This window comes from Temnothorax longispinosus, chromosome 3 (genome assembly GCF_030848805.1).
Source record: "Temnothorax longispinosus isolate EJ_2023e chromosome 3, Tlon_JGU_v1, whole genome shotgun sequence".
In the NCBI taxonomy this organism is placed as follows: domain Eukaryota; kingdom Metazoa; phylum Arthropoda; class Insecta; order Hymenoptera; family Formicidae; genus Temnothorax; species Temnothorax longispinosus.
In genome coordinates this window covers 13,918,068-13,942,546 of record NC_092360.1, presented here as the reverse complement: position 1 = coordinate 13,942,546, position 24,479 = coordinate 13,918,068, and the positions used below count along the sequence as shown (strand labels likewise).

At 44.1% G+C, this 24,479-nt stretch overlaps 1 protein-coding gene across 2 annotated transcripts in view; it reads right to left on the bottom strand.

Annotated features, from left to right (window-relative positions):
* Nucleotides 1–3,767: 3,767 nt before the first annotated feature.
* Glut4ef (Glucose transporter 4 enhancer factor) overlaps nucleotides 3,768–24,479 on the bottom strand; it is an 87,012-nt gene continuing 66,300 nt past the window's right edge. For both annotated transcript variants that reach the window (XM_071774473.1, XM_071774474.1), the window contains exons 6-8: nucleotides 15,882–15,982; nucleotides 14,273–14,534; nucleotides 3,768–14,191 (exon numbers count right to left, since the gene is read on the bottom strand). In XM_071774473.1, coding sequence (XP_071630574.1) covers nucleotides 13,979–14,191; nucleotides 14,273–14,534; nucleotides 15,882–15,982 — 576 coding nt within the window. In that variant the 3' untranslated portion in view covers nucleotides 3,768–13,978. The remainder of the gene's footprint in view (nucleotides 14,192–14,272; nucleotides 14,535–15,881; nucleotides 15,983–24,479) is intronic.

The following is a 24,479-nucleotide window of genomic DNA, read 5'->3' as shown; positions in this document are numbered from 1 at the left end:
TGTTGCGTTTCGCCGCAAAACCTAAGGCCGGGTACTCACTAGGACCGTGCAACGTGCAACGCAACGGTTGCTACAATTTTTTCACAATGTGTTCCGAAATAAGACGTACTCACTAGTTGCAGCAATCGTTGCGTTGCACGTTGCACGGTCTTAGTGAGTACCCGGCATAAGATGGCTAATAGAATAGCTGGCAAAAAATGATGCTGTTGATACATCATTTTTTTTCCGTGTATATTTCCCTTATTACCTGTAGCATAGCGTGACCTTGCGATTTCGTAATATCAGGAATTGAGCGCTAGTCAAGCGAAAAGCATTAGAACTCCTCAACATAAATCGTGTAGATACTCTTCGAAAAGAAGCTGAAACTCTAATCAGAACTATCGAATTTTAAAGTAGGAGTGGCAACTTCACACCCGTCAGATTATAATATCCTTTCGCGAATTTTTAGAGCTATGTCAACGACAGGAAAAATAAAATGAAATAATTGCAAGCGATCGGTTCTGATCGGTCAGATTCAGATGAAACCACAGTAAATCTGAACTGCTTCGTGTTCGCCCCAAATACTGGTAAGACCCCTGTTGAGCTGGCCCCCCCCACCTTGCAGAAATTAAAAAAAAATAGCGCAAAATTACAAGCTATTTGTGAGCTTTTATATCCTGCAGATTAAAATTTTTGAGCTCGTCACACTGAACAGGAATTTAATATTTTTTATGGGGGGTTGAGTCAACGTTTAAAAATAGATATTGAATTGATTTTTACGGCAGAATTAGGAGCTATTTATGAGTTTTCAAAATGATATAGTTTCGATTTTTGATCTCATCCTCTTAACCCCGAAACAACCCTTTAATTGATTCAATTCAAGAGAAAAATGTTGTGAGAAAAATTTAAATATATCGTATCGCCGATATAATTCGTATAGCGTATAAACTCTAAGAATAAACTCTTAAAATACGCGCATTTTGATTATTGAGCTACAACCCCTTCGCAAGAAAACCATCCCATCTTCCTGGCTTAAGAGAGAACTGTACTTAAAATGAATAAAATTATTTTACGACTAAATATTGTTTACTAAATTCTGAACACTAAAATAAAAAGAAAGAGTACTTCACTTTTGAGACTGTTAGGGATCGGGGGTAGTTTTCCATCAAACGGCTAGGGTACAAAATCTGAAACTTCATATTTTTGTGATACAAATTATCCTGAATCGAGTCTACAAGTAGCAATTGATTCTGCTGATGAGAACGAGTACTTTACTCTTGAGACTAATAGGACTGAGTTTTATTAGGAGCTGTTTGAAGCAGAAGGGATGAATATATTAAGTTTATTTGTATGGTACAAATTAGTACAAATTCAGTCCTTCAAATTTCTGTATTTAATTTTCTTTTTTTTTCTTGTGGTCTTTCTAGCTTAATGCTAAGGTAGCACCGCCACGATTTTCTCCCAAATGGCACAGGATACAAAATTGTTATTAGTGGTACAAAATAGTACAAAATGGGTACTAAATATTCTGATAGGTCCGGTTTGATTCTGCCGATTTGGTCCTGCTAGCTTAGAAGAGGTGTGATATACCGATTGGCAAATAAATCTCAAAGCGAAAATCAGTTTCAAAAAGAGAGTCCGTGAATATTTTTAAATATTTTTAATATAATATATTCTTCTTTATTTTTCTAAATCATATAATTTATGTTAATTTCTATACGCATATATTTCGCTTAAAACGACACGACACTCTTGGACATTCGACTCATCTCGTCATAATCCTTCCATTATCCCTTTCTTTTAACTGTATAATGATTTATCGCGACATTTCATGCGCTAAGCGAGACGTCGAAGCTGCCGTTAATCCGTCCAGTAATTATTTCTTAAAGCGATTAAGAGTGGGCATCATTGTTTACAGACAACCACAGAAGCGAGATGATATACGCGCGTGATGGCATGTTATACATTGCATCTTGCAACTTCAATCTAGATGTATATTACATGTTCTTTTAACGTGCAACTGGCTTTTTTCCAAAATTCTTTTACAAACAACACAAAAGTTAGAATCAAGGTGTCGTAAAGATGCCTAAAAACCTGTTGACATTTTTACCGTGTAAACTTTTGTATTGTTTCGATTGACATTCATATAGAAGATGTGTAAGGCAGCACTTGCATAAAGAAGCTGTTGCGTGAATCACATGCGCTGATGTTACATATTGGAATATCGACGCAAACTTAAGGGAAACGCTCATGTGTAGAAAAATTAAAAGTATTGCACTTATGACATATATTTAGAAAATAACGTTGATGACAAAAGTGAGCCTTTTCGTAATGAGCAGAATTGTGAAGTGACATACTTATATTGTGTAAATAACGTTTTTACTCAATTGTAATCGTCCAACGACACAAGAGAAAATACTTTTTCAATGCACATTAAATATAACCTTACGGAAAAATATTATAGAAAGACTACAATACGCGGAGAGAATTTTTCGTTATATTTTACCGTTAAATTCACTACAAATTTGTGACAACTTGACAACCAAGGAATTTTTGAAATATACAAAAGACATTTTACAAACAACGTAATAAAAACCAAGTAGATCAGTAATTTTTTTAAAATTATTGAAATTTTCTAGATATATTTTAGTAAAATTAATCAAACATATTTTATATTTTAATGTAATATATAGATATTAATATTTTTATTATGATAGATATTAATCAGAAGCTCGCATAAAATTCTTCGTAGTACATGTTATTGTCCCACAACTATACCATGATTTTTAGGATAAATTCTAAGAGAAAATTCTCTTATGTAGTTGCGAAAAAAGTATACGTAACTATAGTAAATATTACAATAATTGCTATAGTTTTGCGTACATTTTTCGCAACTACAGTAGCTTTTTCCATAAGGGACGTCACTGTATCATATACGCGTCGTTAACCCTCTCATGCATTTGGTCCTAGCACGGACAGACAAATATACGCTTCAATGACAATGAAGTGACAATTAAAAACGGCAGAGTTATATATTGCCCTTTCGAATGGCGCGTTTTCATTTGAGATCTCTGTGAAGTCTTAATTCGAAACAACGGGAACTACAAAATCGGAAGCAGAGAGTCTAACATTATATTATTCGTTCCTACAAAATTCTGGACTATGGCTATGAAAAAAAAAAAAATGTATCTTGCAGCACCCTTTCCCAGTTATTCGCGCGCTATTCCACAAAGTAAGCGTCTCTATTCTGTACAAATATAGAATATTTGGCATGTACGAGTACAAAATTAGCTCGTGTTTGTCCTTTAAAAAAGATCCTCGAATTGTATATCGTTATATGTATATTGACCTCAAATAGGGAGATTATCTTATATTTTCACAATCGCAACGGCGATCGTTGAAAATTAAGAAGAGGTGAGTATTTAAGGTGTAGGGTATGTTTTCCGCGAGGAATACATATATTGCAAAGAGCTAATTATGCGTTTTTCTTCCTTCGCCAAGAAAAATCATTGGTGCATGAGAAAGTTCAACGATTCGACGATTCGCGATATGTTAAGGACTTTGTGCCCCGGTGATCTTGGCGTTTCAGCCTGCGTAAATTGCATTGGAAATCATGTAATTAATTTTACATATCTACGCAAAAGGTGTGACACAGGATGTACGGGAGCAGGAATGTCTGTTGCGAGAGTCGCGAAAAAAATCGGCTTCACTTCACTTCACTTTCCTCCGTATAGCGGCGGGTTTTGCCGCTATACGGTGCGGGAGACGGTCGATTCAAATACTCGTGCTGACCTTCGCATAGATTTTATTATCGAAAAGTTGCGATAATGATTTCTTAGCATATAGACAGAGGGACAATTCTCCGGAAAAATACAAAGTATCTCTTTTTTTTCTTTGTCGAGTTTCAACGAAACTATAATCGTCATCTAGTCCAGAATATTCGCCCGCCTCCGAGACGCGCGCGGACGAGAACAGTCCTATATATTTGTGTGTTGATAGAAATCTTCGACGCTTCGTCGCCGAAAGTTGCACCACTATATCCTCGGCAAACGGTATCGCGTTTAAAATAAAACGATCGTTGAACAAATTTGACGTTCGTCGGCGGCAAATATTCTATTGTCACATACGAGTATATATACGTAGTGGAGGCGATCGTAAGTGCTACCAGCGACGTAACTTGTAACTTTCGCAAAAGATAACAGTTGCGCTGAGGGAAATTGACGCGAGACTCGTACCGCGAGATAAAACTTCCGATCCGCGAAATTCAGAGATTACTCTAAAGAGATTTTTTTTCCAAATCTTTTTTCAATCCTTTATCTATATATAAATATATAAACATATACACTGTTAAATATTAATGGATAAAAAAACCAATATCCTGAGTTAAATAACATTTTGTTATTTTTAACTGTACCATGTGTGTGGAAATTTATTATTTTAATACAAAATAGTAAGTGGGGAATGTACACTATCCGTCAATGATTCCTCGTAGGAAATAAAGACAAGATATTATGCATAAACTATAAAAAATCCATAGCGCCGTCTCTATTTCCTAGGGGAACGAATCATTGACGGATAGTGTACTATATTATTACCAATTGTTTTCTTTCTCATTTTCATTATTTTTTAATGAATTGTCATATTCTGTCAGTTTTTTATATTTTTTAAATGCTTTTTTTTGGGACTGCTGTTGGGACTGCTTCTGCGTTGTTTTTCTGTATTACTAATTCTTCCAAAAATTTATTTTGATTTTCTAATAGCTTATTCTGATCTTCTAATAGCTTTTTAATTGCTATAGTGTTTTCCAAAATTTTAATTATACTCTGGCTATCTGTAAAATTACAGTTAAATTACAGTGTATTGTTTTACATCTTTGTCGTAAATCAGACTAATAGATTTTTAAAAGATTTTTTTCTAAGAAATCATCTCTGTAAAAAATTTCGAAACGGGTGCAGTCGTAAATCTCGCAAAGGAGAGATCGGAAATTGGATTGCGCGGCACGAATCTCCTGCAAATCTCCCGTGATCCTATATAACTATATTAATAGTTATTAATTAATTAATTAATGACCATTAATCCGCGCGTGTTGCGCGAGGCGTATATGCTCTCGATGCGTGTGCGGCGGAAAAGAAAAATATCAAATCTGGGGTTTCCTAAGGAGCTTGCGCGACCACTTGACACCGCAATATACTACTTTGCACTTATATACACAGATTTCACGCCTCTTAGCTGTGCACGTACATTCTCTATTTTCAATAACGGCGGTGCAGTTATGCGGTTTCCCGGCCTATGGCCGCGGCTACGGTGATAAGCTATACGCTACCCGGCTTAATCTTAATGCGCCGGAAAATGCCAGTTACTTTTATTTCCGCAGAAGGCAATTTACAGCGTTTACAATCTTCTCCTTTTCTACTTTTAACTCCCCTATACGGTATTCGGTTAACATGCTGAGACGCTACTAGGTTCTTAAACGAAACGACGGCGTTTACTCGTCGCGAGACAGACGCTATAGCTTGCAAGGGATAGGCATTTTGGAACGACTCCTGCTAAGGATCCATCCGCGCGGATCCGCGTCGACGCTCGACGCGGATCCGCCTCTCTCGACGCTATATACATTATACACGGAACACGATTTTATCCTTCTGCACAGAGCCATCGCTCGCACGCAATTCACGCGCATGTCATAATTATCGCTCTCGTATATCGCGGGTATCGCGGCGTCGACACGCACCGCTCGGATTCCTTTTCGTTGACACATTGCGGCCGTTGAGCGTCGATTGTCGTGCGCGCCGTGATGGCTCGCTGACAGACATACGCTTGACAAGGGACAGGAAACTTCGACGAACGGATAAAATACAAAGATTCGGCAGTACAGTGATCTCCGTGAACGGGGCATCGCCGTTATAAAAGCACGGTCGCGATGCGTTCGCGTCCCCGAGGTGCGACGACGCCTCGGGAACGGCGATTTGATTCAACAGCGAGACCCCAACATTCGCAAGATATGCATTTTTAACGTGGCGAATGATCTCGGCTGCGCCCGGCGTGCTAGCGCGCGCCTCCGTTTTGTAAATTGCATAGAAATCGTCTACGAAAAGAGTCTGCAATCTGTAAACCGCGATTTCGCACGGCGATCGCCGTTTAGAACTATGCGCACAGGGATAGATCCCGGCGGACGCCCCATATATAGGATAACTAGATATTACAATGGAGCCAACGCTTGGCAGATTTATGGCGGTTAATCATTGGCCAGGAATCCTGTCGCTCAGTACTGGACTATTACGGGCAAATAATCGGACGTCTATTTACTTTTACACTGTTAAATATTAAAGGATGACATTTAAACCAATGCCTTGAGTTAAATAATCCGTTTTGTTTTTTTTAACCATCATGTGCGTCGAAATTTAGTATCATTTTAACTCCATTGGTTTAGTTAAATTATATATCGACATATTGAGTAGAAGTGGCGAATAGGAATAATTAAAACTGACTCAAATTGAGTATAATTTGACACTACGAATTTAACAGTGTACGATAACACGGCATACGGTGATGGATCAACATTTTATAGCCAACGCCAAGCGTTATACAAAAAATTTATGTTATTGGGCCATGTCCAGTGAATAATTATACACTGATATTATGATAAAAAATACTATTTATAATATTATTGCAATGATAAATATGTACAAACGCTAAATACTTTTTTTTAAATTCATATTCAGCTTTTTCTTGCAAAAATAATCTGTGTATTATTTATTATTTCTAATTTCACAGAAGTTTCACGATATAAACTTTTATATTCATTTGCCATTCTTGGGCCATTATCATTTGCCATTCTTGAATCTAATTATCAGTTTATTCGATTATTATATCCAACGCTGAGCCAATATTAGACGACTGCCAATACTGGCCCGTACCGACATCGAAAATCTGGTAGTCAGTAATGGCCCAATACTGGGCCAATCGTAAAATCCTATATGAGCAGTCCTGCCTGGGATTTATCAAGCTACCGCGGTCCGGAATGCGTCTGAAATATTTCCTCGCGTAAAACGGGTGTTCGAGTCAGCTATACTCTATGTACAGTACCTACGTGTGTAAAGGTGTTACGCGACGAGAGAACGAAGCTGCGATTATGTCTCATTGTAACGTGCGCGAGCACCCGAGGTATCCGACGACCGGCGACGAGCGTCAACTACCTTTTTCGGTGATATCTGCGCCCGACGGACGCAAGTTCGTCGTATACGTGTGCGTTGAGCAAAAACCCTACTGCGAGAACGCTACTTTGCCGTTCGCAGCGCGTATCCGAAAAAAAGAGAGAAATATATGTAAAGTTAAAACGCGCCGACGCGTATCACCTGGATCGTTCGCGCTATCAAGGATCCGTCGTCTACCCAAGTAGCGGGGAACTCGACGGATCCAGGACTTTATTTTTCAGCCTCTCACAACGTCCTGTCGGGACGAAAGTCAAGATACCGATTAGTAGCTACATATAGAATTTGTCGTTACATATTTTATTTTCTTCTCTCACGCGCGTCTTCCTTCTCGTTTCCCCAAACATTCAAGTCCGCGCGTCGATTTTTCATCGTTACACCCACGGGACGATAAAACGAACGTGCGTTTTTACGGATGTAAATAAAACGGGTTCTTCTGGGGAACAAGAATGACAGTCAAGTCTGCGGCACGCACATAAATCGCGCGCGCGTTGTCGATCACAATATTTTTCAGATAAGTGATTCTGGTTGTTCACCTTGATCGCGTCTGCGAATGCGCGTGTTCTACGAGTTAAGAGAGAGAGAGAGAGAGAGAAGACGCATTGTATACATGCGGATGAGATAAATCAATAACTTGATATACGGTTTTGTTAGATACCTTTATTACGATGTGTCTTAACGATAAAATTTATACACTCAAACGTAATTAACGTTGTGTTTTGCATCGTAATTTCTCATCAGTCATATACGATATACGTTAGAATAATCGAGTGTGTCAAATAATGCGACATAACCGCAGCGTTATAATTATATACGCATTATCGATAAATAGAAGCTTATTCCTTGCAGCGATTATACGGATATAAGAATGATATTAGAGTCGCTGGTTGCACGTCTTGCGAGATTGTTTCCGACCTCTCACGGTCTGGCTCGATGTTTCTAGATCACTCCGAACGCGCGATCCGTCCTGAAACGTTACCCTCTTAACGCGGGGCGATTGAAATATTAACGGCTCCACCTAACGCAATATTAATAAAGATTTCGCGCTTTAACAATTACTTAACGTACTTGTGAGTGACGCTAATCATTGTGTTAAGGGTTAAAGATGAGAAGATGACGACGACGATGGATGCAATAATTATTATTAATAATAATTAATAAAAATTAATAATAATAATAATAATAATCATATAATATATAATATATAATATATAATATAATATAATATTAATATAATATGTCTTCGCGCGCTGTACGGCCGGCCGAGCGCAAATAGTCTAAAGCCCATTGAGCTACGATCTCTCAAAAAAGCCACCCCCTCGCTTCGTTAAAACGTCACCCTCTCCCCCCCCGTGTGCGGTCGCGTACAGCAGATTCTACCGTTCGCGTCACTAACAATTTTCTTCACGATACAATCTGGCGTACGGCGACGCTGGCCGTTCGGCAAATCGGGGCTCGGCCGTACATATACCGTGTGAAAAAAAAATTACACTTCATTAAATCGATATGAGATCCGTTTTGGTATGATAATCCCGGCCATTAGCTTTCTAACCCGCAACACAATATCCCTTCTTTCGGTATCTCGGCGAACGCGCTGGACAGAGCTCCAGTATCGGTATAATCAACCGAGGCGATCGTGTCGTGCACCGACGGGGTCTCTCTCCTCCCCAGCTCCCCCCCGGAATAACGGGAAAACCCCCTTCTTCCCTTCACCCCGGCCGCACGATCGCTCGCATAACGACTGGCCCGCCCGTCGAATCGATCGAAAGCCCGATCCTGATCTGATTGAATCGGGGAATTTGCGATTATACCGTGAACGTAATGCAGCAGCTTTAAGAGAGATAGAGATAGAGATAGAGGTAGAGAGAGATAGAGAGAGAGATGCGTTTTCTGAATTCGAACTCGGTGCGCTCGGTTATATTCCCCGCGAGCGCAAACGTGAAACGTGCCCTCGTCGATCGATCGGCGACAAATCTTCGTCTCGAGCAACGCGATCAACGTCGGAGAGCGCGAATGATCGAACGGAGACGACGATGGGCTCGCGTTGCTCGTCACCGACGGGGAAGTTATCTGGTTTAGGCTGCGTGACTTGCGATCTCGAGAGTCCTCAGGCCGCCGATTAATCCCCCGCGGTGGTATTCGCTATAATTGTATATTACACGGTGTCCCGAATCGCCGCGACGACTCGTCGCGACGAGGAGCTTTGACTAAGTAAATTATTGACATTAACATCGCGAAAGAGAGAGAGATACATATTAACTTTGTAACGTTCGGTGTTCGTCAGTCGGTCGTCCGGGTCGAAGCGACGGATGGACGGGCGGATCGTTCGCCGTTGTGGAACGGTGCGAAAAAAAAAGAGAAAGAGAGAGAGAGAGAGAACGTATCTCGACCGGTCGGTCGCTTCGAACGGGACAACGAGGTGTGTATGCTGTACGTTCGTATGAAATAAACCTGAGGTATCTTTAAGTCTGTAAAGCTTTCGTTATGAATGTTTGAAACTCCGTTTTTCCCCCCCGCCCTCCCTTTCCCGCTTGCACCTTCGCGCGCGCGAAGATGTTCTTCCCTTTCTCGCTTGTTCCTCACGCGAGAGCGAGGGCGGAATTAAGAGAGAATATTTGGCATACGTAATGGCACAGGTTGATAAACTTGTACTTGTTTACATTCGCGAAGTGCCATCCCGCGGATAGGTATATATGTCCGCCAAAATTCTCTTCAACGCGATATTCCTGTCGAGCGACACTCGATCCTAAGCACGCGATCTGCCGTTTCGTATCATCGTGCAGAATGGGATCAACAATAAATCATATATACGAATTTCTGAGAGACCATCGGAAATTTATTGCTGCGGGTGTCTGCGTGTGTTTTGTATGTCGTGTGTTCGTGACGACAGACACGATCTCGCATCGCGAATTCGCATCGCGCCGTTACGCCGTTAACGGAGTCGGAAGCTTAAACGATCGGCTAAAGGGCTGGATTATTTTACTACCGCAAAATGTTGAGACGATTCAACACGTTATTTGTCGTTTCGCCAAACGGTTTCAATTGATTCCCGTTTTAATATGTTTCCTTAAAAGTTCGCCTATAATAATATTACATTCAGCGTCACGTGTATATGTCTTCGCATCGAACAAATCGTGTTTAGATATTCGTGCCTCATGAATAAAAATCCAAAACTATTCTTTTAACTATTCTCTTTCAATTTAATGTTGTCGAATTAATAATTCGTTATTTTGTAATAATATTTTAATTTAATAATCCGTTATTTATCTTTTAATCTTAATATTCAAGCTCGTGCATGCGTCAGACAGCTATCAAACACACCCCTCAATCGTAATGCATCGGTGTACTCAGCTCAGAAATGTCTAACGTCAGACATGAAGCCATACTTGCCGCCAACTGCACGCGTTCGAAGACACGAATTAAAATGTAAATCCGAAAATGCCGAAATTTAAAACGAGAATCGGTCATCTCAAAAAATTTTCTAATGAGAATACTTTATATACAAAACTTTAAAAAGTTCTTTAAAAACGATTATTCAAAAAAATCGATGAAAGCCTTGTAGGGTTTTAGAAATAATTTCTCTTCGGTATTACAAGTTTCAATGTTACCGCCGCACTGTATAATGGTTATATGTACAGATTGCATAGAATAAAATGACGGCAGAAAAGTCATGTTAACAATTAAGTATTAAGTAATAATATCACTCCTTAGCAGTTTCCCTTTGCGTATTGTCCTCGGTAAATTGTGTTTATAATAATCGAGCGTAACAATTTTGATAGCAGTAAGGAACCTACGTGGACGGCAATTACTTTCTATGCTATCTGTAATAATTGTATGTCATTCTATTTTGCAAAGTACTTTACAACGATTCTCTATGTGATTGTGAACACGATTATAAAAAATTGACTATGATCAAGGTCTCGACAGCACCTCAACTCCCGTATGAACACCGTGATTATCACTTGAGTGCTGTTGTGTTTCATAAAATTCATAAAATGCGATAAGTTTTCGATAGACGAAGTTCGATACAATCAGCCGCGGTATGAACTTGTAACGTACGAGTTGTTTGTCATAAAATTTATATGGGAAGAAACGAATCTTTTCCGTGCGACGACAACATTGCGTTAAATAGCGATCGCTACCGTTGGCAATTTTTAAAAAGACCGCGATCTTTCTTTGAAAAGTATGGATGCGATGAAATTGATAAAAAGTCGGGAAATACTGACAACGCGATGGTTTTGAACACAAGGGTAATCCGATACCTTTTTTTTTTACGAGAATTATGGATCTCTTTCCGAGTTATACTCCCGAATCATTGAGTTTAAATTAGCGCAATTCGTCAACAGAACTGACACTTTATTATGCTAATAAAATCTAAACCCCGTGTCGTGATTATATTAATAAACAACAGTGATATACTAATTCTTAATACATTAAGTTCAATAATTATAAAAAAAAACGAGGGGCTATACAAGATAATACACGTAATATACAAGACATAATATACAAGGATATAACTATACTAAATATACAAGATAATTATACTAACGTACGAACAACGATCGGGAAATTGGAAGAAACTTTTATTGGCGAGGGTCGCTTTATGTATTCTTTACTATATTTAGTACAGCATACATTGCGACGTCTCACCGATTTTCTTCCGTCAAGTATGAAATACTTTTGTCATTTATTGCATTAAAATCTTAATGCTCCTCACCTTTCATGGCAGTCGTATTGGATTACATTAAAAACGAAAAATTACGTAAATTTTTCTTGAATTTGTACGTGCAAATTTTTTTAATTTTTCTCGCAAATCACATGCAAACCACAAATCTATAGTTAATAATATTTTCTTTCATAGTTCTTTTTTGATTTGTAAGTTTAATAAAAAGTTAAATATTTTGACTAATTAAAAATAGTTAAAATAAATTTGTAAATAACATATATGTTAATATATATAAAAATGTATAAATATGTGTAAAAATATAATACAAAACAGTATATAATTATATTTATAAATTTATTTTATCGAATATAATTTGTGTCTAAAAAATTTATTTAAGTGTATAGAGAAGATTCGTATCATTTTAAATAAAACCCGTATTTCGTTTCTGATATAATTCAGTCGATTACGATGAAAAATCAGGAGTCATTAATGTTGAATCCTCTTAGGACGTGGCGCTTACTTGCAAAGTTTGTATCATCAAATCCGTCAACATATAAAATTTGCAAGTGTTCATTCGTTATCGCTACATTAGAAAAATTATCGAGATCAAACGTTTTTCGAAACAATCGATTCGAATGGATAAATCGTCCCGCGAATGACCCGAAGCGAGAAAGAAGTATAAGAAATGACGCAGATAAGACTATACAAATGTGATGTCATAATTTTTCGCGCTCGCGATGTATGTACATGTATGTATGTAAGTGTACACATGTGTTTAATGAGTGCGTGTATGTGTGTGTGATCTAGAGCGAAACCTTCATTAAATGTTAGATCGATCGATTCAACTGCGTAGCCCTACCCCAATACGCGCGTGCAGCTCCTTTGTTGGCGAACACGGTCTTAGGTCGTCAGAAGGCTAACAAGGCTAAGCCCGGTATACGGCGACGCATGCCGTGCAACATATAGTGCCTCTTAAACGCGCGAGAGAGAGGCTTGAACAACAATTTTTTGAATTATTTATCTGGCAGTATAATTGGTGTATAAAATTTTGGTTTCCTCTTTTTTTTTTATCTTTCCTTCTTTCATTTCTTCACACGCCTTTGCGCTCTCCTGCTCGATTCGCGGCAGATCCAATAAATTTAGATACAATATCACAATTAGCAGCTCTGTTCCACGCGAGTTCAATCTTGCTTGTCTGCGTTCATTTAGCATTGAACATCGGTCAGACCAAACATCGAATTCCGCCGGTCTTTCCTTCGTCCGTCAGATTCGATCGCTCATTCTCCAGGGATCGGCTGAACGACGTCCCTGAGGATCGAGATCTTAACGCCTTTAGTTCCATCATTACCGAGAGCGCATTAACGTTTGCGCTCTTGGCGGAAGAAGGAAGATCTATTGCAATGACCTAAGAGACGGTTCGGGAATCAGCATTTCGAAAGGACATGCATGCTCGTTCCGAGTGCGAGTGCGTATCTCATTCGTACCGAACCAAAAGGTTCTCTTCGTCAGACGAGTTGGGAGCGAGAGAATGCAACCGTCTGAGGTCGCATCGCTCCGCACGCCAATTATTTGCTATCTATTAATCGAAAAGTCCCTCGTTACGGCTAAGGGACCCGGTCGGAGTTTGCCAAGTGCAAAACACGAACGGGCGGAAATCGTTCAGATAAATCTTAACGTCGTTAACTTCCTCTATGAGCACTAGAAAGGTGTTATATCATGCACGAATATCGGCCCTATAGAGCTACCCGCCAACCGTAACCGTAGAGTGATGTGATTCTCTCCGAAACTCGTGCATGCCGTTTCATCGACGGGAAACAGAGAGAAGAGGAAGAAATGCTGCTTTTATGAGCTTTGCATTTTACTTTTTCACAAAAAGTTCCGGTATACCCATGCTGGAATAATTCGTAGGGTAACAGTTTTCGCTGTAACCGGCGATAATTGGCGGTCTCGCGGTCTCGGTGTGCTCCGGCGAATGCGGGAGCTTTTTTTCTCGACGCCGCGTCTTCGACGATGATTGGCATTTGGCAGTTGGTGTTAACGTTCAACGTAGCATTGGCAAACTCTGGGGTCGACTTGACAAGGGTTTCCGCCCACGGACGTACGAACGGGGCGGACGCTTGGCCTATTCGCTGCAGAAACGGGTGCAGGCCTTCTTCCACCTGCACTGAGTGCACCAGAGGTCGCGTGAATCCATACCGTAGATCTTGCGACATTTCTTAACATCGCTGCGAGTTCGCCGCGGGGAGGACGGCTTGCCCGTGGACGCTGTCATGTTCTGTTGATGACACGCCTGCAATGGCCGTGGGGACAGTTTGATGTGTTTATTAGGAGTACCCTGGAAACAGAAGGGGGCAAATTTAATCAAACTTTATCTTTCGTGGTACCGGTTTACAGCCTGAGCCGAGCGATTACCTACCGGCGATTGCGAGATCGTAAACGTGTTGCTCGGTTCCCTGACACCGATCATTACGTTCTCGATGTAGTTACTCGCGGCAGGTGTCGTCTCGAGACGAAGCTGCTTCTGATACTCCGGATCCTCGTGCGGCGGTCTCGCCATGTCCCGGTGAGACATCGTGGGAGGTGAGCTCATGTGATCCACAGCAACTTCCTGATAATAGAATTCCTCCTCGTGAACGGACATATCGTCCTCGCTGTCGCATCCCTTGGACTTCTTTGGACTGTAAAACAAAAATGATCTCAGTCCGCTTTCAATCTTTGCTTTCCTATCTTCTGCGCCGAGCAACGAAATTTCAAGCTGTTTTTTTTCTCACAGTAAAGTATTTTAATTCGTTACTTTTTGATATTTAGTTTTTCTCTTCTCTCTCTCTCTCGTGCTCTACGAACCAGCTAATTCTCTGTCGTTTCTCATTTTAATTAATATATTTACTGTTTATTAACTCGTTTATGTTATTTCTTAATTAAGTTTAATAAATAGATAATATTGTGTGAATTTTATATACTTTTACCAAACTCAGTAAACTGGGCGTCAATTTTTTGTCGGTTTTTAAAGCACAACTCCAGTTAGAACAATAAATCCACATATTCAAATCGATAATCGATAAATTTTAATGCTAATAAGCTTAAGCATCCTTAATAAATCACTGTAGAGAATTTATTACGAAAAATATCACCCCAGCCAGAGTTCGAACCTGGGACCTTCCTACAATTGGGGTGATATTTCTCGCAATAAATTCTTTACAGTAATTTAATAAGAATGCTTATTAGCATCAAAATTTAAATCGATTATTGATTTAAGTACGTTGATTTACTGTTCCAACTAGGAGAAGCTGTGAATATATATATTCATGTAGAAACGCATACGTGCGAGTTGTGAAAACATGCGCATAGGTATATGTGTGAGTGCATATGTATCTGTGCATATATTTGAATAAACATGTGTACAATATATGTACTAGCATTATTGTTACTTCATCAGCATCGAGCCAATAAACATGTTAATCTTTATTTTCGTATTAATGTCATCTATATTTTTGTTATTAATATTATTAGCATCCTTTTCCTCAATATTTTTGTTTTAAAGATTTTATTTCATACATGCAGAGATAATCTTAATGTATAAATGTATCATCACAAAGATTTAATTACATAAAGCGTGTCATTGCTGATGCTTCGCTTATATGTTGACATATGTATATAATTTTTTATTAAATTTTTGCTTCTTTACGTGCAACACGTACTCAATAAAATTATCATTGTTGTATTTCATTGATTCATTTATAGGCAAGAAAAAATGTGAAATAGTGCGTTACGAGCCAGGCGACAATTAATTTTATAAGCTCTCTCTCGAGAGTTACACACTTGAGGGTACGGATAAGTGCCGATGTTACAACGGCATCGATTGTCAGTGGCTCCGGCCCACGAGAAAAGTCAAAAGATTTGATGTCAACAGCTCTTTCCTCGGCTACGGGACTAACTTGATATCTCGCGCGCGTGTTCCGCCTCGGCCTCGTAACGCGTAACGACGCATCTTACGCGACGTATTGCATCTAAGGTACTAAACTTACCCCAGATGTGACTGGCGCACATGTTCCTCAATAAGCGGGACGGTCGCTTTGATTTCCAGGCAGCCCGGCCAAGTGCACTTGAAGACCACTGCCGCATTCGCCTGAAAACAGAAAGATGACAGCCGTTAACGATCATCGACACGAGCGGCGGCATGCATTAAGTGACGATGGACTCGACCGGACTTTGCACGTCCGAGAGAACTTCGCGAGAGGGAAAAAAAAAGAGATAACGGGCAAATACAATTTGTTTCGGCAAACATTCCGTTCTACGTCGTTCCGTGATGCGTTAATCGGCACACCATGATATTGCAATTCGCGCGTACCGTAGGCACATGCTGACGGTAGGACTGCTTTAATCATCGAGCTGAATGGACAGTTTTTTGCCCTCAATTACCCGCCCTCTGAAATGTCATCCGTGACATTTTCAATGGTCCCCGTTCCAAGAATAAATAATTATTTCCTTTATTTTGCTACTAAAATCGTAAGCTTCAGCATTTCTCATTAATATAATCTGCTTGTTAAGATAAATGCTCTTTCGTTGATTTTATTACAACATCAATACGCTCTGCGGAGTTCATTAAAAAAACCTCCGTGTCATATCCCCCGTATTTATTTACTCCCGTCTGTACTTAAATTCTCATTGAACGGAACTATTGTCTTACGCGTGGATCGCAGATGAGACGCGTCGTGTCGCTAACCTGTAAGAATCCGAATCCGAACGTCTTAAGACGGCCCTGCAGTCGGAGTCACGCCAAGCCGAGCCGCCGCGCCGCCCCGCACGCCGGAGAGGAAAATCGATGCCGCGCGGCAGCCTCGCCGCGCGCACGTTTCTTTGTTTACATCGGCCGGCCGGCGCGGCGGAGGCGCCGCGCGCCGGTCACGGCGATACGGTCACGTGGTATTGATCGCAAGAAGGAGAGCGAGGAATACAAGCCCACGCGGTCCGTGATGTTTTGAGCGCGAAGGACGGCCACGCAAACGCGGAACCGGCACATCGCACATCTCTATTCTCTCGCGAGCGAAAGAATCCTCCGCGCGTCCTCATCTGCGTGGTAATCGTCTTCTATCCGAGTGACGATTACCTGGATCTCCCTTATCCTCGAGAGCGCTTCCGACACGCGGATAGAATGACAATCGTATCTGCTCGGTCCGGTCAACGGGATTCGGAGTATATTTACAAACGAATTAGTCTTAGCTCTTAATCATTTGATCGCATTTTCAGCAGCAGCAGCTGCAACGAGTTAATTGTAGATAATAAATCGAAACACGCTACTTTGGAACGGATATTGAGTTGAATTTCGGATTTCGATGTTTTATCAAAGAGACGCGCGAAAGTGTTACGTTTCAACGTTTATTTATAGCGATGCACACCGAAAATCGATCTCGCCGGTCTGTTACGTGTCGACTTGCGAATTTACGGGATTCGGAGATGTCGATGTAACTTGACGAGTATCCGGGATGCGGTTAATCACTCGTTAACGGTCTCACGATCGTCTCCGGCGATCGTACACGCCAAACATTTTCCGACGTAACGGCCTGAACCGAAGAGGACAATCGTGAGCTCGTTAACGCGCCACGGTGAAGGACGCCCCTTCAAAGCATTCCGGATTAATAAGCCGTCGGACTACGGCGAAAATAATTCCTTTAAGTACACATTCGCGCGATAGCACGTCGCCGGGCCGTTCGGTCTAGCTAATGAGCGCATGAATATTTACGAGTGACTTTAACGACTGCACTTAAGACACGATCTCGGAAACTGCGCCGTACCGCCGTCGATCGCTTCCCTCAATTTTGCGCGGCTTGGCTTTGGCTTACTATACGCGCCATTAACGCTCGCCTCTTTCGATTCTCTCACGCGGCATACCGGGTGGCGCGACGGTATGACAACGAAGGGAGAGAGAGAGAGAGAGAACGACGGGCCGATAAGCGTCCACGGGCGTATCGACGCGAAAGACGCGCGCGTGATAAGCGAGATCGCGCCGTTCGGTGGCGAGAGGCTGCTGCCGCTTCGACGGGCTTGAAGGGTCTCGCTAGTGCAGTGACATCAGCTCCGAAACGGTACACCGGGGAGAGATACACCGGTGCGTCGCGCGCGCGGTATACCGGGTGGCGGGTGGCGAAAGGCCGGCGACCGCGGGAGTCCGCGATACACGACGCCGCGCCAGGCGAGGCGTTTCGCGCGCGCGTCCGGCGTCCCTTTCGCGAGAGAGACGCGTCCGACGACGAGGCGAGAACGCGTGCCGGAAGGAGGCGATTTCGACGATTTCGGGGATCTCCCGATGACGTATGTGACATCATCTCTGAAAACGGTACACGACGGATACACGCCGGAACGGCGTATACGCCGCGGCTCACAGCCATTGCCGAGGTCACAGACCTTCTATGCCGGTCGGCAGGCAACGCTCTCCCTTTGCCTTGCCTTGCCTTGCCCATGCCTCTCGGCGTTGGTTTGGCGTGCTCCGGAGAATTTCGCAGCAGAGTCCTTCTCCCTACTTCCCCTCTCTCCCCCCCTCACCCTCCCCCCCGCCCTCCTCCACGACCTTTAGGATACGACGCGGTAATACCGATGGCATTAGTCTAGAGGGCACCACGCGTCCCGGGGAGCATCTTCGCGTGCGCGATAGCGACCACTGATCGGCGCGGATCTACTCTCTCGGATGCTCTATCCGCGAAAGACAATGGCACAAAGTACGAAAATATATTTTTCAAGAGCGTATATATGATATCATTAGCCCGCATCGACGATTATCAAAGAAATTACGAACAAAATCAATATTACTTATTAACGCGTGATTATTGCCGCGATTTATAATTTTCACGCATGTGTTGTCTGTCCTATATACAGGGTGTTCGATAATAAAATATAGTAACAGTAAAATGGACGAAACGCAACGATAATTTTCTGAGAGCGAGAAACGAAAGGTTTCACTTGCGAAACGCACGCCAAGATTAACATCGTTAAACGTGCTCCTTATCGAACACCCTAGCACGTCGCGTCCGTGCACGCATTGTGCGTGACGCGTAATGGAGACAGCGTGCTATCGCAAAATTCAATCAGGGGAAGAGCGCCTCGAAAAAACGTCCGAGGGCCAGTCACGTACAACGAGAAGCGAACCGGCGTTACTCCCGGTGGCGTAGATTTCGCGAGGCTGTTTCCCGCGCGCGCTCCTTCGCGTGCGCGCGAACATCATCGCGAGCGCGGGGTTGCCGCGATCCCGAGACGAGAGACGGCCGCGATGCGGCGCGGAACCAGCGGAACGGCGCGGCGGCGGCGTTTCGTGGGCGCATCGCGTGCGATACGACGTTGCCGGCGATAGAGATAGCCGCGGCTCGTTGGGGATGCACACGCATCGCCTTGCCGCGGTCGGAGCGGAGGCCGGAGCGCACCGGGCGGGCATCCACCCCTACCAGCGCGTCAAGTACCGCGCGTCTCTCCCCCTGCGCTCTCCCACTACTTCTGTGCACGCGTGCGCGCGCGCGCGCTTACTCGTTCGCTCGCTCGCGAATTCGCTTATATGTGTATGCGCGCGCGCATCTCCGTGCGTGAAGATCCGAGAGAAGAGCGTTGTACAAAAATTACGCACGTGTTACCCCGGCGAGACGTTCCCCGAGCGTTGTCGCGTCGGCGTCGTTCCTCGAAGTCTTTTGATAAGCGACGTGTGAAAAATTCTCGTTAAATCGTTTCGAAAACAGAGACGCGGCCAATAAAACCGACTATACGTGCGTCGCCCCGCAGGAATGCGCTGGAAGTCAACGCCCCGAGAAGTTCGTTAGAGCGAGTGGATCTCGAATCACTCGTGCGTGCGCGTTTCTTTCGCGCGAAAGAACTCGGGCTCGCCAATTTCGCATTTTCGCATGTCTCGATTGTATTGATGATTAATCAGAAATTTGCGCGCCTATACACGCGTCAGGCACGCAAAGTCCAACGCCGATTACCAAGGTCGTTCTCGCACGCGTTTCTCGCAGGTTGCAGGTTGCAGGCAGCAGGCTCGGGCTTCCGTTCGAGCGTGTTGCTTCGGCGAATCGAACGTTACGCGTACTATACGGCAACAGAGAGCGGGCGCAAAAATCGATTCCAAACTACACGCTACGACACAGCCCGCTTTCCACGCGGCCTCCCGCTTTCTCCGCCACCAGTCGACTCGTGCCGAACCGCCGGCTATTGCACAAATGTTGCGCGCGACACAGGGCTATATTTTCCTACGTCACTGCCTTTCCCACGACTACTGAGATTTTCACATGCAAACCGTTCTCTCTTCGGTTGAATCCGTAGCGGATGTGTCTCGCCGACCCGGACATATCAATCCGATTGTTTAACGTAGAGACGTCGCCGAGCTACTCGAACGGGGAAAAAAAATCTATCTGTACTATCTGTGTATTCTTCCTGTCTGACGCAACTTGGAATGTAAATATCATACGTCAGTCTGAAACGGATCCTCATTTTTGTCCTATTCATACAAAAATATTTTGATATCTAATGTAAACTTTGTAGAAGCTGTCGCTTGCATTGTCCGCAAATAACGATACTCCCGATGTACCGTTCCGTGTACACATCCTGACGTCACTGGCTGCCGAGTCTCAATCCCCCATTTTGGGACCGCGCCGTCGTTCCACGCGGCGATGAGTTTCACGGACATAGGGATATATTGCGCGGCACGAGAGAGAGAGGAAGGAAAGAGAGAGAAGGGGAGAAATAGATCGAGCACACGGGAATAGGCGAGTAAGGAAGAGAAAGAGAAAGAAAGGGAAACAGAGAGAGAGAAAGAGGAGTCGAAGTCACCGGAGAGAGAAGTGGGGAGTCCGGGTAACGCCCGGGAAACCAAAACAAACCGGACTTCTGTGTGTTGGCGCGTACGATGCGCGTCGATCCGTGGCGTGTGGTGAGGGTCGGACGTTGACCCTTCGAACACACCGATGCGCCTCACGCACGAAGTATACGGGGTATACGGGGTGGCGGGAGAAAAATCTACGGGTTTGTTGTGGGACTTTTGCGTCGCAGCGGCGGCGGCGAGCCGCGGCAAGCCGTGGCGACGACGGGGCGACGGGCGGGGACGAGATGTAGCAATAAAGGGCAGAAAATTTCAGAATATGGCCGCGTAGACGCGGGGAAACGATAAGGAGGGATCTGGCCGAGAGAGAAAGAGTGATAAGAGAGAGAGGGGGAGGGGGAGGGAAGAGAGGGAACTGACCGCAGCGAGAGATGCACGGCCACGTGTGACGCAGCAGGTACGACAAAGGCTGCGTCGTTGCACGTCGTACTACGTCGCACTACGTCGCGCGTCGTCAACGGGTGCACCGTTTGCAAACTGCGTGGACTCTCGGGGGAGGGGGGAACGTGACGCATCGTTACATCGCGATGAACTGTAACCGGGTAGAACGTAGCGTGAGCGCGGAATCATCTCCGTAGCGCGCGCCGGAGATGCCTTTGTTCCAGGATACGATCGCGCGCGCGCGCGAGCGCTCGAGAACGCTCGCGGCGAACTTATTGAGACACGAGAGAGAACGCGCGAGGACACGCGACAACGCCGACGAAAGGGAGTTTTCGGCAATCGGTAGCGATCCGTGACAAACGAGGCGAGGGCGAACAAAAGCTCCGACCCTTTTTTATTTTATTTTTTCCATTTTCCCGACGAGCGAACGCGGCGCGGCCGTAAAATAGCGAGGCTGGAAAAAGCACGCTCAGCTGGGACACGTCGCGGCACGCGATTCGGTGCAATTTACAAGGAAGAACCGAGGTCGTCGACACGGAGGCGAGAGAGAGACGGAGAATCGTTTCAAATGCCCACGGAGGGGCATGGATGTGCGGGCGGGCGGGCGAACGGGCGAACGGCCGGGAAGGGGACGACAGTGGGTACCCGTGAGTCACGACGGGACACTCCACTAGGATGTTCGACGCATCTGATTTGCTGCTTTTTCGTCGCGTCCGGATGACAAAGTGGAAAAAGCCTGTTTACCCAGGGCCTATCGTTTGTCAACCTTCTCATTATCTACGTTTTCGGAAGAATTCAGTTGGACAACAGTACCCACAATCTACACTTATCTGTCTCTCCGAGATAAATGGTCACCATAAACTTCAGACGCAGGGTTTTTTGGACACACGAGTGTTAAAAAGTCGTAAACAATTTGAGAACGATCGTAATCCTACTGCCATTATACGGGTTTAATTGCTAATTCGGCGAAAAACATCGATCGTATTTTTTTGGCTCTCAAATTTTCTTCCGAGCAAATGTATATTCTTTTCTTTTTTTTAAATTTTACGAGACAATAGTGGCGACAGAGGAAGATTAGTACTTGTATTTTTTCATTCATTGAACGTGCGATTAAATCGGCGTCGTCCGGAGTTTCCGCCTCTTATCGATATTTGCACTCCGCCAGTGCGTGCTCGAGTGCCTCTTTATCTTTCTTTTTTCCCAAAGTACAATGGCGTACGGTAGGCCTTTCGGCATAAACGGGCCGGCGACATAGGCCGTCGCGATGTTGCAACCACCGGAGCGACGAATACCAACATTGTTGCTGCGCTCCAGCCACACAAAGGAGTAAAGGCTCCATATTAAGCTCGAATTCGCGAGCGCGTTTGTATTCACTTCGGGGAATATACTCGGCAGACATCTCGCCCCCCCCCACCCCCTTTAATTAACCGCATAACTTTCTCCGGCCGTGGTTCGTTCCCCCGTACGGTTATTCGAACGACATTTCCAGGCACGTACGAAAGTTTTCGAACGTTCGGCATCTTGCGGCGGCCGGCCATTGTGCGCTGGACTTTATGAAGGTCAGCGTCGTCGCTGAGAAGGCTGCTAAGCGATGGTCGCCCGACGCTCACGAGCAAGAGGATCGTACTTGCACGCGTGCGAGCGAGAGAAGGAGGCGAAACAAGGAGCGAGAAGGAGAGAGAGAGAGAGAAAGAAATGGCGAGATGGAAGAGGATAGCGCGAACGAACTGTTGAAGCGGCGGCGCGGGAGGAACGGCTGCGCCTGCGCCTGCGCAGACACGTTGTTTACGTCGCCGGTTTGCAGCGTGGACGCCGCGCGCTGCGGCCCCGCTCGCATCTTGTTGAAATGGTGGAGGACACCCGTTCAGCGAGCCCACGGCCGATATATATACGTAGAGCCGATGGGAGAAAATGAGAGGTGACGCCGCCGAATGAGGACGATGCACTTTGCCGAGGCTCGCCAACTCGAGGCACCTTGAATTTTCCTAGACCGTATCGATTGGTCGAAAAAAAAGATGTCATCACGTGATATCGTGCAGCCTCTCTCGTCGTAGTTTTGTCGCTTCGAACGCTACGCGAATATAATACACAAACTTATTGTATTTATATCTTCTATATTTTGTACTCTATTAATTTGATCGAATTGAGAAAGATACTCCGCATCTGGATTTATTTTATTAAAAAAAAAATAAGGAAAAGAAGATTGGTATGCTGCTAACGTCTCTGGCTGAAATGTCTTGTAAAGTATCTGCGAGAGTCTCAGAAAATCCCGCGAATTCAGCGAAAACGCGGTGAAAGGTAGAAAGCCGTGAGAGTAAGACGTGTTACATGTGACAATCGTGAAAACGATACTAAGCGTGAGTCGACGTCGCGTCGCTTGTGCGTTCACGCTGAATAAAATTCACACGGAAGGGGGAAAGCTTCCGTCCCCCCTTCTTCCCCGAACGTATCATTAACCGCATCTTGCACGACTCGTGGGTAAATAGCAATTAAAATGACTCCGAACGTGTTCCGGCCGATACGCATTAAATGGCTACCAGGGAACGTCACGAGCTCCCAAATCGTATTATCTTTATATCGCGTTTGTTTTCAAGCGCACGATTTAACTTTGGTACGTGGAGAGAGAAAAAGAGAAAGAGAGAGAACGAGATATACGCGAGAAAAGAGGGAAATCCCGTGACATGGGCAGAGACTTTCACGGGACACTTAAAATCCGATATCCACCGGCCGGCACGCGTTTAATTTTGTCCTGCTTTTTTTCTCCCAAGGCCGTGTATCGTCGTTTATGCACACACGGTATTCAATACCGGCGCGGCCGGGCCTCGTTAAGCAATAAACCCAGGGCCCCTCCCCTCGGATTCCCTCCGCCCGCCTGTCGCGAGAGAGAAGTTACAACCGAAAACCGGTAGTACCGTTCGGGTACTACCGGTACGGCTGAAAATACGATTTAAGTACCCGGCGAGAGTCGCCGCCATTAATTTTTAATTGCGCGCGATGAAACGGCTCGCCGATACGTGTTACATCGCCGCGCCGTTTCCGGACGCGGATATGCACCGAACAGTTTCTCGATCGCAACACGCATAAAGAGTATTAAATACAGGAAAGTAAAAATACATCAAAATGCTTTTTCCTATAGAGGATATGTAGATCTCGATTTATTAAAAATAATAATCGCGACGCTGGACTGTATGTTCTGTGTGCCTGCGCTGTTATTACGAAAATATCGCACCGACGACGCTTTGCGGATTAACATTCGTTCTCCCGTAATCGTATACTAGCGTGCATTGCGCTTATAATGGGCGCCGAACTAATAAGGGATTGAAGCCGTTACCGTTCACTGATTTCGGTCGTGCCGGCCGGCGCGGTTCGATAAAGCTGCTTTTTTTTT